At 40.6% G+C, this 13411-nt stretch overlaps 1 protein-coding gene across 2 annotated transcripts in view; it reads left to right on the top strand.

Moving 5' to 3' along the window:
* The window catches only part of DERL2 (derlin 2), a 41661-nt gene extending 30512 nt beyond the window's left edge, over nucleotides 1-11149 (top strand). For both annotated transcript variants that reach the window (XM_029612535.1, XM_029612534.1), the window contains exon 7: nucleotides 10598-11149. In XM_029612535.1, the coding sequence (XP_029468395.1) occupies nucleotides 10598-10703 (106 nt within the window). In that variant the 3' untranslated portion in view covers nucleotides 10704-11149. The remainder of the gene's footprint in view (nucleotides 1-10597) is intronic.
* Nucleotides 11150-13411: the final 2262 nt, after the last annotated feature.

The following is a 13411-nucleotide window of genomic DNA, read 5'->3' as shown; positions in this document are numbered from 1 at the left end:
GTTAAAGGGACACTTGGAGAAGACAAGGCCATCGCGGAAAGATTAAATGATTTCTTTGCTTTGGTGTTTACTGAAGAGGATGTTGGAGAAATACCCATTCGGGAGAAGATTGTCATGGGTGTTGATTCAGATCAACTGAACCTGGAAGATGTGGTAGGCCTGATTTACAAACTGAAGAGTAGTAAATCACCTGGACTGGATGGTATACCCCCAGGGTTCTGAAAGAGAACTAAAACTGAAATTTCAGACCTATTTCAATTTGTAACCTGTCATTAAAATCATCCTTTGTACCTGAAGATTGGAAGATGGCCAGTGTAACCCAAATACTTTAAAAGGGGATCCAGAGGTGATCTGGGAAACTATAGACCGGTGAGCCTGACTTTAGTGCCTGGAAAAATCATGGAAACTTTGTTATAAAGAATAAAATCACAAAACATTTAGATAGATATGGTCTGCTGGGACACAGCCAACATGGATTTACCCAAGGGAAGTCTTGCCTCACAAATCTCCTATATTTTTTTTGAAGGGGTGAATAATATGTGGACAAAGGTGAAGCAGTAGATGTTGGGTATTTGGATTTTCAGAAGGTGTTCGACAAAGTCCCACATCAGAGGCTTCTAAGAAAACTAAAACGTCATGGGATAGGAGGTGATGTCCTTTTGTGGATTCAAGTTGGTTAAAAGACAGGAAACAGAATAGGATTAAATGGTCAGTTTTCACACTGGAAAAAGGTAAACAGTGGAGTGAGTGCCTCAAGGATCTGTACTTGGACCAGTGCTTTTTTAATTTTTTTTTAAATTTATTTGAGTATTTCCATTTTAATTACAACAAATCACGGAAAAAGAAACAATCTTAAAAAGAAAAACATTCCAATTCCATATATACTAAAAGATAAAGCAAGAATAAACAAGGATATGAAGAGGTCTTAAACTCTAATAGAGAGCAGTTACATTTAAGAAAAAGAAAAAATGTATTGTCCTAATTCTCTCCCATTCTTTTTATCTTCCAGCACAATAGGGGTTTATTAGGATAAGGAATCCAAATAGGATTTCAACTGAGCTGGTTGATTGAAAACATATTTCCTCTCTTGATATGAGACAACGCAGCGACAGGGAAATCTTAAAATAAATTTAACCCCTTTTTGTTGGGACTCCATTCTCATTGATAAAAATTCCTTCCTCCTGAGCTGTGTTTCCCGTGAGATATCAGGAAAAATTCTTATATTCTGACCATAGAATTTATTATTCTGCTTTCTAAAGTAAAATCTCATTAGAGATTCCTTTTCAGATAGGAAGGAAAGTTGAACAATGAGAGTGGCTCTAAGATTTATATTCATTTCAAAAGATTTCTCCAACAAATCAGATAAGTTTAAATTTTCATTTTCTTGAGCATTTTGTTTCTGATTCTGTTTGTCTATTTCCTGATTCTGCGATAAATAGTAAATCTTATCTATTACAGGTAAAGTTTCATTACTATAACCTAATACATTCACTAAATAGCTTTTAAACAAGTCTTGTGCAGACATTAAGTGAGTTCTAGGGAAATTAAGTATCCTTATTATTCTGTCTAGTTTGATTTTCCATCACTTCCAATTTATTACTGTGAATTTTCTCAGACTTAATTAAATTAAGTTGAATCCTATCCAATTCTTTCACCTTTTCCTCTACTTTATTAATCTTTGTTTGAAATGCCATGTTCTTATTTAACACTTCCTGCAAAGTGTTGGCAATATTATTTATAGATTTCTGTAGTGTCACCAGCATTGTCCCAATCTCTTCAAGTGAGAATCCCCTTGGGGTAATAACAGTCAGGTCAGTTAGACCTCCTCCTTGAATACCTCCAACTCCTCCCTCTATTGGGGCCTGTCCGGCATCAGATTAAAAAGTGGAGGTGCCATCTTCCTCCCTATGATCCATTTCTGGAACAGCCAAGGAGGGAGTTACACCTCCAACTAGTTCTTGCACTGATACAGCTGAAAAATCCAACTTTAATTTGGGATCTTCTAGGTAGGAGATCCCAACTCTGTTGCCAGATGGTGGCTCAGGTGTTTCTGGCGCTCCAGGGGTTAATGATAATTCTTGGGTCAGATGGATCTTTCCCTGCTCTTGGTTAGAGCCATCAGTGACTCCTCCTGGAGTTTCTATAGGAGCTTTTGTGAAACAATCTTTTATTTTGGGTTGATTGTCTGACAAAGGTGTCGAAGATAACTCCCGCAGCTTAGCTTTTCTCTTTGTGTGTGGCATTACAAAGAGAAAGTTCGCAACGGATAAAATACACACCCAAAAAATAAAAGAAAATAAAGTTATTTGACTTACGTCGTGGTAACTCTTACTTAGGATCTTCAACAATGGACAATCTATACTTGTTTCGCCTCTTCATAAACTTGTGGCTGCAGCAACAAATTAAGAAGAACTCCTGGCAAGGCCAAGCACGCCGAGCAAAGCCACGCGTGCCCCTTAGGCGGCGCGCCAGCGGCTGCGGTGTGCCACTAGGACGCCGATCTTATGGGCGTCAGCCCGGTTCCACCCCCGACGTCCTGACCTCACAGGCAGCTCGGCAAGCAGGAAATCACCTCCGGAAAGACAGGTAGTAATGCGGCAGCTTGGGGCACCGGGACGCCGGTCTTATGGGCGTCAGCCTGGCTCCACCCCCGACGTCCTGACCTCACAGGCAGCTCGGCAAGCAGGAAATCACCTCCGGAAAGACAGGTAGTAGTGCTTTTTAATATATTTATAAATGAACTGGAAATGGGTATGACAAGTGAGGGGATCAAATTTGTGGATGACACTAAATTATGCAGAGTAGTTAAATTTCAAGTGGATTGTGATGAACTGCAGGAGGACCTTGCGAAACTGGAAGATTTGGCTTCCAGATGGCAGATGAAATTTAACATGGATAAGTGCAAAGTGATGCATATAGGGAAAAATAACCCTTGCTGTAGTTACACAATGTTAGGTTCTATCTTAGGAGTATGTAGGGCATCATAGTGAATAATACATTGAAATCGTTGGCTTAGTGTGCTGTGGCGATCAAAAAAGTAAACAATGTTAGGAACTATTATGAAGAGAATGGCAAATAAAACTGAGGATGTCATAATGCCTCTGTATTGCTTCATGGTGAGACAGCACCTTGAATACTGTGCAATTCTGGTCACCACATCTCAAAAAGGATATAGCTGCACTGAAGAAGGTGCAGAGAAGGGCAACCAAAATAAGGGGCATAGAACAGCTGCCCTATGAGGAAAGGCTGTTCAGTTTGGAGAAGAAACAACAGGGGGGGATATCATAGTCTACAAAATCATGAAAGGACTGGAACAAGTTAATATAAATCGGTTATTTACTCTCGCATGGGGCACTCAATGAAGTTAGCAAATAGCTCATTTAAAACAAATTGAAGAAAATTATTTTTCACTCAGTGCATAATTAAGCTCTGGAATTCATTGCCAGAGAATGTGGTTACAGCAGTTAGTGTTACTGGGTTTAAAAAAGGTTTGGATAAGTTCCTAGAGGAAGAATCCATAAACTGCTTTTTCGGTAATTAATAAGCAATAGTAGCTTGTGATTTATCTAATATTTGGGTACTTGTGATTTGGATTGGCCACTGTTGGAAACAGGATATTGGGCTTGATGGACCCATGGTCTGACCCAGTATGGCTTATCTTATGGTTGTAGCGGCAGCATTGTGTCGGAAAGGTGTTTTTGGTACATCCTTATCTGGATGACTGGCTGATCAGGGCGCAAAGTCTGAGGATCTTTGTCATCAGACAGTGCAGGAGGTGGGCTGCTTGCTCGAAGCACTCAGTTGGGTAGTAAACCTGGCAAAGAGTCACTTGGTTCCCACTTAGTCCCTGGAGTATTAGGTGCCTGATTTGACACACAGCAAGGCAAGGTGTTTCTGACAGACGAGCAAGCTCAGAACCTGCAGAGGCAGGTTTGGCGCTTGCTGGCCTTGCCAGTTCCCATTGCACACCTCTATCCTAAAATCTTGAAGTTGGAAGCACCATTGAGGGATGAAGAGCAGATATAATGTGAGTAGGGAAGTCGATTGTGGAAAAGTAAAGGAATACAGGATCTAAAAATGAGTGGGGAAAGTGCTGCATGTTGTACTTACACTTTAGTAAGAGATTTAACACACTTTCACACAAGTATTACATTTATAAGCCAAATAGATAGTCAAGAGACTGGCCAGCCCTGGCTCCATGTCATAAGATGAAAAACACACTTACTATAGTGTTATTCATTGTAGATATCAACTTGTCTATGGGGTCACCAGGATAAGTTTGGGAAGCACTGTTCTAGAACCAAACAAATGTCTCACCAATGATTTAGACTTTTTTAATTTTTCCTACTAATGCTATCTCTCCCTCTGCACCTTTAGTATTTCATTGGCTCTCCCTAATGCTTTTATCACTGTGTGTGGGGTGACCTTGATATCATCAGATATTACTCCTGCATACCTCCACTGTTTTGTGGTTAATACCTTACTCCTTATTGTTTTGCAATATAATCCTAGATCTTTGCATCCCAAATATATGGCATGACATCTTTTTGCATTAAATGTTAGAGGCCATATTCAACCACTCAAACTTTCTTAAATCTTTTACTTTCAACCGCTGTCTAACCCAACATGTATACACCAGGTCTCCAATTTGTATACATTTTTCTTCATGGACAAGTACTGCAATACAGCCAAAAAGCTGAGTGAAAATATCTGATGGCAACATCGGGTAATGTTCTCTCTTACAGCTCAAAAGTTTGCAAATGTGAATCCGAGCAGGCGTGAGTCTTCACATATTAGCATCACCATATGCATCTCCTCAATCTAACTTGTCCACGATCACAAAGTCAGGATTCTCTCCAAGTGGTATCACATTGAATGATGCTGACATTGGAAGAAAATGAAAAGAAAAACTCCTCTTAAACTGTCAAATGTCATCGTAAGATGGCCAGTAAAGATTTACATGATCCTTGTTGAAGATGACTGGGGACGGGTCATGACCTGGCAAACTGCGCTCCCTGTGGAAAAATGTCCCCATGTGCCCATATCACGAACTGAGTTGTCAAATCCATCAGACAGTAAATCAAGTTCATGAAAAAAATAAGTCCATTTCTTAGTCAGGCTCATCAAAGATAAGTAAAACAGCATTAAGAAAAGCGAGTGCTGATAGTCTTGAGGCAAACCTATTGGCACAGAAAAGATATAGCATTGAACTCTTGGAGCGAGTAAACTCCTCCAACTCCACAATGCCAAACCATCTTGTTTCATACCAAGACGACACAGAACTGTCTGCACAGAGGCTTTGGCATTGAAGAGTCATGGTGTAAAACATAATGGCGCCAAGAAAACTGTACCAACAAGAAGCCACAGCGCAGAGCATTCACCGCATTCACATAAGCATACCCATGGCACAGATTGTTCAGCCTAAAGACACCTTCTCCATACCTCCAGTATCTAAAAGTATCTACATAAAATATAGACTACAGAAATGCTCAGGTCACACAAAACTCCAATTACCAAATGAGTCCTTTATCACTGAATTGGCTGTGATTAAAAACAAAAATTACTCCAGCACTCCACCAGAACAATAGATACAACTGGCAAGTAAATGTTTCAAGCAGCTACTTTACAAATGAGACTTGAAGCACATCAAATTCAAATGGTACAATTTCTGCTAAAAGGCTTAAGAAAAATACAAATATAGAAACATGACATCAGAAAAGACCATATGGCCCATCTAGTCTGCCCATTCATCCAATTTATCTGGCTCTTACAGTTCCCATCACTCCCTCAGCGATCCCCTCTATTTATCCCATGCATTCTTGAATTCAGATACTGTTTTGCCTCCATGGTCTGCACTGGGAGACCATTCAATGCATCTGCTACTGTCTCTGTAAATATTTCCTAAGATTACTCCTAAGTCTACCTCCTTTAACCCTCATCCCATGACCCGTTGTTCTAGAGTCTCCTTTCTATAGAAAGATGCTCATCTCCTGTGCATAGAAATCTGTGAGATACAGAAGAGATTTAAGTATCTTCTTCTTCTTTGACTTGGCTCCCTGCCCATGTTTTTGTTCCTACCTTCCCTTGGTGGTTACAAGGGTTATGGCTCAGGGAGTCCCCGTCCCCCCCCACACACACACACCCACAGCCTCAATGCCATGAGCAAGAGCACAAGGAGCGAGAGAGAGTGGTTCTGCAGTCATGCTAATCTGGCATGGAGAATGTTTTGCAGGGCCTTACTCTTCAGGTTCCTAGCACATGCTAAGAGACCTTCCCTAGGGACTCCCCAGACCCCTCAGTGTACTGGGATTGCCTTCCAGGTGCTAGCTTGGGAGAGTGCTCCCACTAGGAAAATCAGCCTGCCTGGGGCTCTTGTCCCAAGAGCAACAGAGGCTCAACCAAGCTGGGTTCACACCTAGGCTTCGAAAGCATACGTTCTCACATGTCGGCAGTTGCCGGAGATAGAGACTTGTGGGGTTGGGCCAGGACTACACCTCCTTTATAGCACTGCGTGAGGTCATAGAGCTGTATCCTCTGTGGCTCTGCTGTAGAGAGGGAAATCCCCATACATGACTGGTCTAGCAGGAAGAAAAGGAATAAAATAACTTTATTGTGAAAAGTACTATCTGGTCTTCCTATTAGCATCAAGAAAATCTTATAACTGTAAATGGAAAAGATTCACAACATGGTGCAAAAATTGGAATGAGAACATATTAACTTATCTACTACACTTGTTGAATACAAGTTTAAAAAAACACCACAGTCTGGGTACAGTTAAGTGCCATTGCAGCATACCATCAACATGCCTCACTGACTTAAAAAAAAAAAATCCATTCAGATCCAGATTTATCAAGGGACTAAATATTATAAAACCACCCCTGCAGTGGAATTTAAATGTGGTGTTACAAAAATTAACAGAATTGCCTTTTGAGCTAATGGCATCTATGCAGTTAGTTTCTTACATGGAAAGTGTTCTTGATTGTGATGATGTCAGCAAGGTGAGTAAACTAGCTACAGTCATTGGTAACTTGCTCATTATGCATAAATTTTCAAAGACAAGGTAGTACTTAGAACTCATTCTAAGTTGTTGTTGTGTTTTATTTTGTTTTGGGGGGTTTTTTTTTGCCAAAGGTTGAGGCAGAGTTTTCTTTAATCAAGAAACAACTTTATCTACTTCTTACCCCAAACCACTTAAAACACAAGCAGAAGAAAAATTGTAGAAAAGTTTGCCTGTACTACTTACAACCAAATAGTTCAGGAAATCTACACAATTGCTCTTATCCTAAGAACATAAGAAAATGCCATACTGGGTCAGACCAAGGGTCCATCAAGCCCAGCATCCTGTCTCCAACAGTGGCCAATCCAGGCCATAAGAACCTGGCAAGTACCCAAAAACTAAGTCTCTTCCATGTAACCATTGCTAATGGCAGTGGCTATTCTCTAAGTGAACTTAATAGCAGGTAATGGACTTCTCCTCCAAGAACTTATCCAATCCTTTTTTAAACACAGCTATACTAACTGCACTAACCACATTCTCTGGCAACAAATTCCAGAGTTTAATTGGGCGTTGAGTAAAAAAGAACTTTCTCCGATTAGTTTTAAATGTGCCCCATGCTAACTTCATGGAGTGCCCCCTAGTCTTTCTACTATCCGAAAGAGTAAATAACCGATTCACATCTACCCGTTCTAGACCTCTCATGATTTTAAACACCTCTATCATATCCCCCCTCAGTCGTCTCTTCTCCAAGCTGAAAAGTCCTAACCTCTTTAGTCTTTCCTCATAGGGGAGTTGTTCCATTCCCCTTATCATTTTGGTAGCCCTTCTCTGTACCTTCTCCATCGCAATTATATCTTTTTTGAGATGCGGCGACCAGAATTGTACACAGTATTCAAGGTGCGGTCTCACCATGGAGCGATACAGAGGCATTATGACATTTTCCGTTTTATTCACCATTCCTTTTCTAATAATTCCCAACATTGTTTGCTTTTTTTGACTGCCGCAGCACACTGCACTGACTATTTCAATGTGTTATCCACTATGACACCTAGATCTCTTTCTTGGGTTGTAGCACCTAATATGGAACCCAACATTGTGTAATTATAGCATGGGTTATTTTTCCCTATATGCATCACCTTGCACTTATCCACATTAAATTTCATCTGCCATTTGGATGCCCAATTTTCCAGTCTCACAAGGTCTTCCTGCAATTTATCACAATCTGCTTGTGATTTAACTACTCTGAACAATTTTGTGTCATCTGCAAATTTGATTATCTCACTCATCGTATTTCTTTCCAGATCATTTATAAATATATTGAACAGTAAGGGTCCCAATACAGATCCCTGAGGCACTCCACTGTTCATTCCCTTCCACTGAGAAAATTGCCCATTTAATCCTACTCTCTGTTTCCTGTCTTTTAGCCAGTTTGCAATCCATGAAAGGACATCGCCACCTATCCCATGACTTTTTACTTTTCCTAGAAGCCTCTCATGAGGAACTTTGTCAAACGCCTTCTGAAAATCCAAGTATACTATATCTACCGGTTCACCTTTATCCACATGTTTATTAACTCCTTCAAAAAAGTGAAGCAGATTTGTGAAGCAAGACTTGCCCTGGGTAAAGCCATGCTTTGTTCCATTAAACCATGTCTTTCTATATGTTCTGTGATTTTGATGTTTAGAACACTTTCCACTATTTTTCCTGGCACTGAAGTCAGGCTAACCGGTCTGTAGTTTCCTAGATCGCCCCTGGAGCCCTTTTTAAATATTGGGGTTACATTTGCTATCCTCCAGTCTTCAGGTACAATGGATGATTTTAATGATAAGTTACAAATTTTTACTAATAGGTCTGAAATTTCATTTTTTAGTTCCTTCAGAACTCTGGGGTGTATACCATCCAGTCCAGGTGATTTACTACTCTTCAGTTTGTCAATCAGGCCTACCACATCTTCTAGGTTCACCGTGATTTGATTCAGTCCATCTGAATCATTACCCATGAAAACCTTCTCCATTACGGGTACCTCCCCAACATCCTCTTCAGTAAACACCGAAGCAAAGAAATCATTTAATCTTTCCGCGATGGCCTTATCTTCTCTAAGTGCCCCTTTAACCCCTCGATCATCTAACAGTCCAACTGACTCCCTCACAGGCTTTCTGCTTCGGATATATTTAAAAAAGTTTTTACTGTGAGTTTTTGCCTCTACAGCCAACTTCTTTTCAAATTCTCTCTTAGCCTGTCTTATCAATGCTTTACATTTAACTTGCCAATGTTTATGCTTTATCCTATTTTCTTCTGTTGGATCCTTCTTCCAGTTTTTGAATGAAGATCTTTTGGCTAAAATAGCTTCTTTCACCTCCCCTTTTAACCATGCCGGTAATCGTTTTGCCTTCTTTCCACCTTTCTTAATGTGTGGAATACATCTGGACTGTGCTTCTAGAATGGTATTTTTTAACAATGACCACGCCTCTTGGACATTTTTTACTTTTGTAGCTGCTCCTTTCAGTTTTTTTCTAACAATTTTTCTCATTTTATCAAAGTTTCCCTTTTGAAAGTTTAGCACAAGAGCCTTGGATTTGCACACTATTCCTTTTCCAGTCATTAAATCAAATTTGATCATATTATGATCACTATTGCCATGATGGCCATGATTGCCATGATGGCAATAGACGGGTGTTGTGGTTAAGAGGCATATCGAGAGAACTTTCTCATTGTGTTTACTCCATTATTTCAAAGCTATTGGAATGACCTTATCTAAAGCAACTTACTTGGTCCACAATCAACACCTTCAACATTGCGAGATTCTTGATCTAGATAGTAGAGATAGTAAATTTGGATAGTACAGAATATGGACGTATGTCTCCCAGCTTTCTGCAAATTCAGCATGGTTTGCAAGAATAGACAAAGTTCAAAGTTAACAACTCTCAGTTTGGAAGTCCTAGTTTGTGTGGGTGTATTGCACTGCTTGTCCATGGAGAGAGCAAAGTTGCTTATCTGTAACAGGTATTCTCCATGGACAGCATTGCAAACAGCCACATAATTTCTCCCTCTTCTCTGGAAAGCTGAATAGCTCTGTATTAGAATGAGGAGTTAAATGTGATGATGCTAACAGGGGAAGACCTGCACATGCTGAGATGCACATTTAGAAACTTCTGAGCTGTGAGAGAACATTACCTGATCTTGGTACTGTCTGATGATATCACCAAGTTTCTATGGGTCTTGCTATCCATGGAAAATACCTGTTACAGGTAAGCAACTTTTCTATCTTATGCATTCATATACTGGCATGGCCTTTAGAACTATTTTCAGGGAAAATGTTAAGTCTTTGCCCAACAGCTGTGAGTTGTGGGTTGTTGTTTTTTTTTGTTTTTTTTTTTTAAGGTCCCTATTGATCTGTGTTTGTTTCAGACCATTAGTGTGCTAAGTGTTTATATATTGTCCTCCTGAACTTTTAACAAGGCTTCTTTAGATTTTGTATCTTTTTTTTTTTTTCTTTTTCAGCTGGGCTTGGATAGCTGGGAGTTATGATAGAGTAAACGAGAATGGATGTGAAAACTGTTTTGTTTTGTTTTTTCCTCCCCCCCCCCCCCCCCCTTCTAGGAAGGTAATTTTTGACAGTCCAGAAGCAGATCCTAACTACAACCCATTACCTGAAGAACGACCAGGAGGTTTTGCATGGGGTGAGGGCCAGCGTCTCGGCGGCTAACAGCAGTGACAAGATCAAGATGCTACTGGGAGAGACGGAACTGAAGCACCTTTTGGATTCTTCTACTCCCTGCGTGGGAAGAACTGAAATCTTGACAGCTTTGTGTTTTGCAGAACAGGAAGCACTTTATATGCAACGATTCAATGACTTATCCATGTAGAGATTTCCAGCAGGCCATCAGTGCCTCTAGTCCAAGGGGGTTTTTATTATTATTATTATTGTGACTGTTCAGAAAACATTCACTCGGAGCCAAAATAGTGAAGCATGGGATCTCTTGTGAACGCCAGTAAATGAGACTACAAATACTTTAGGAATTTTCTAACAGTGTTGTGTGTGGTTTTGGGGAGAGGGTTTTTTTTTTGTTTTTTGGTTTTTTTTTAAGTTCTTTGATATCAGATATGTGTGAAAGTCTTTCAAAAGGATACAAATAAAACTTTTTCCATCTCTTTCTGAGTTAAAGTATTTGGGTGGCAGCATATTCACTTACTGACGTACTTGGTGTATGTTTAAAAGTCACTTTTATCAGTTTGCAACCTATAGTTACATCACTATTTTTCAGTCTTCTATAAAAGTCGCACTTTGCCGTTGTGCCAGATGCCCTCTGAACTGTATGTTCCTATATGCTAAATTTAGGTGGTGGAAGGTAGGCAACTAGAATATGAGTTGGGTTTTTCTATCTTGGAGGGTTGCAAATGGATTTGGTTTGCAGAGCAAGGAAAACCTGCAGCTTAATCCAATTCTTACTACTTGTGGACATCATGGCAACCAGAAAACTTTTTGGACAGTTTTGTTTTTTTTCTTTATCCTGAGAACATTTGCAAGTAAAGTTCAGGAGGAGGCCTCCTTTCAAGCTGAAATTGTACACAGATTCCCAGAAGATGATGTAGGAGACTGATGTGATGTGAAAGGACATGTGGCCCTATATTTTGTGCTGAAACTTCATGCATTATCTTCTAGAACACAGCACTAAAACCGGTCTTTAGATCTAACTTTATGCCTTAATTCATCTTACCATCTCTTGGATTGCACCTTCCCTTACTATTATATTTGCTCATGTTATAATCATACTACCCAGCCTACATTTGGGTTGAGGGTATGATCTTCACTCCAAGGCAGTAATTGTACACTCTATCTTTCCTCCTTGAAATACAACAGGATGACCCTAATCAATACCAGAACTAATCCATTACCTCATGTGTTTTTGTCTTTAAAAATTCATTTTGGTCAGATCTTAATGTTGGGAAGTCCCATTAAAGTAATGGAGTTTTGAGGGTTTTTTTTATGGTGGGAGCCTGTGAGCAAGACTAGTCTTATAACTGTCAAAAAAAAAAAGGGGGGGGGGGGGGGAGAGACGTTTCTGGATGACAGGTCCATAAACAACTATTAGCCAGATTGACTTAGGTCTCTACATTATACTTCTGGGCACAAACAATAGGTAATGGACCTGTCAGGCTGCTAGGCTTGATGGACCATTGCTCTGACCCAGTATGGCACTTCATCTGTCTTCTGCATGCTCTGACTATGAACATTGCAGATCTGAGCATCAGATTTCTAATAAGTAATTGGAGGCTCCTGGAAAGCAACTGTGATCTTGTAAGCACATCGAATGCTCAGTTCTGTTCCAATTTAATTTACTGAAGTGGAATGTTAATCTGGAAATGTTCTATTTTAATGGTTTAGAGTGAGGAAAAGTGTTTAGAACATGAGCCTTTACTCTGGAATGTGCAAGTCAGCTGTTTTTTTGTTTGTTTTTTTAAATTAGCCTCTGTGCCCTTCCTGCCCCCCCCCCCCAAAAGAAATCCACATTTTTATTTAGAATATGAATAAAACCCTCAAATGGGCAAAGCATTTATTTGTCTTACGTTTCTATACTGCCCATTTTGAAAACTGGTTTAGGGTTGTGTCTAAATCGATACAAAGCTGCCAGTAAAAAGGCCTGGGCATTGGGTTAGTGGTTTCAGCAAAATGTTGCATAGGATGTATGGAGAGATCACGTGATGCCTTAGGGAGTGAAGACGTGTTTCCCTCCCTCTCTGCTCCCCATCTAATGCTAATTGCTGCACATATCTGCTACTGGCAAATTTATAATTGGAGCCTTGCCTTTTAGATTCAACTCCACTGCCTTAGGGAGCGTTTGCCTTGCTAACTATGGCTGCACGAGGCGCGAAACTGGAGAAGAAGGACAGAGCCCGACTGCTGGATGCCGCGTTGGGGGAGGAGGAGCTGGGACCCGCCGAGCAGCCGGCGAATACTGCAATCGCCGACATTAAGCTTGCAGTGCAGGAGGCTTTGCAACCCGACCTGCAGGCTATTTTGGCGCAAATCGCTGACCTCTCCTCCACTATTGCTGGCTTTGAGCCACGACTCCAAGCGCTAGAGCAGCACTTCTCCGATCAACAAGAGGGCTGCCAAGAACACGAGGAAACGCTGACATTTAAAAAAAAAAAAAAAAACAGCTTGCCAAGCAGGAAGACTGCATTGAAGACCTTGAAAATAGGTCTAGGAGGTCTAACCTCTGCTTTATTGGCCTCCTGGAGTCCATTTCGGATCGGGACCTGGCGCCCATCTTGGAAAAATGGCTCACACAGGAACTCCAGCTCCCAACGGTTCTGGGCCCACTAAGGATTGAGCGCGCCCACCGCCTGGGTCCCCGGTGGAACGACAATAGCCGGCAGCAAGTGGTAATCGCAAAAATTCTCAATTTTTCA

Source organism: Rhinatrema bivittatum, chromosome 8 (assembly GCF_901001135.1).
Source record: "Rhinatrema bivittatum chromosome 8, aRhiBiv1.1, whole genome shotgun sequence".
NCBI lineage: Eukaryota > Metazoa > Chordata > Amphibia > Gymnophiona > Rhinatrematidae > Rhinatrema > Rhinatrema bivittatum.
This window is presented reverse-complemented; position numbering and strand designations above follow the sequence as displayed.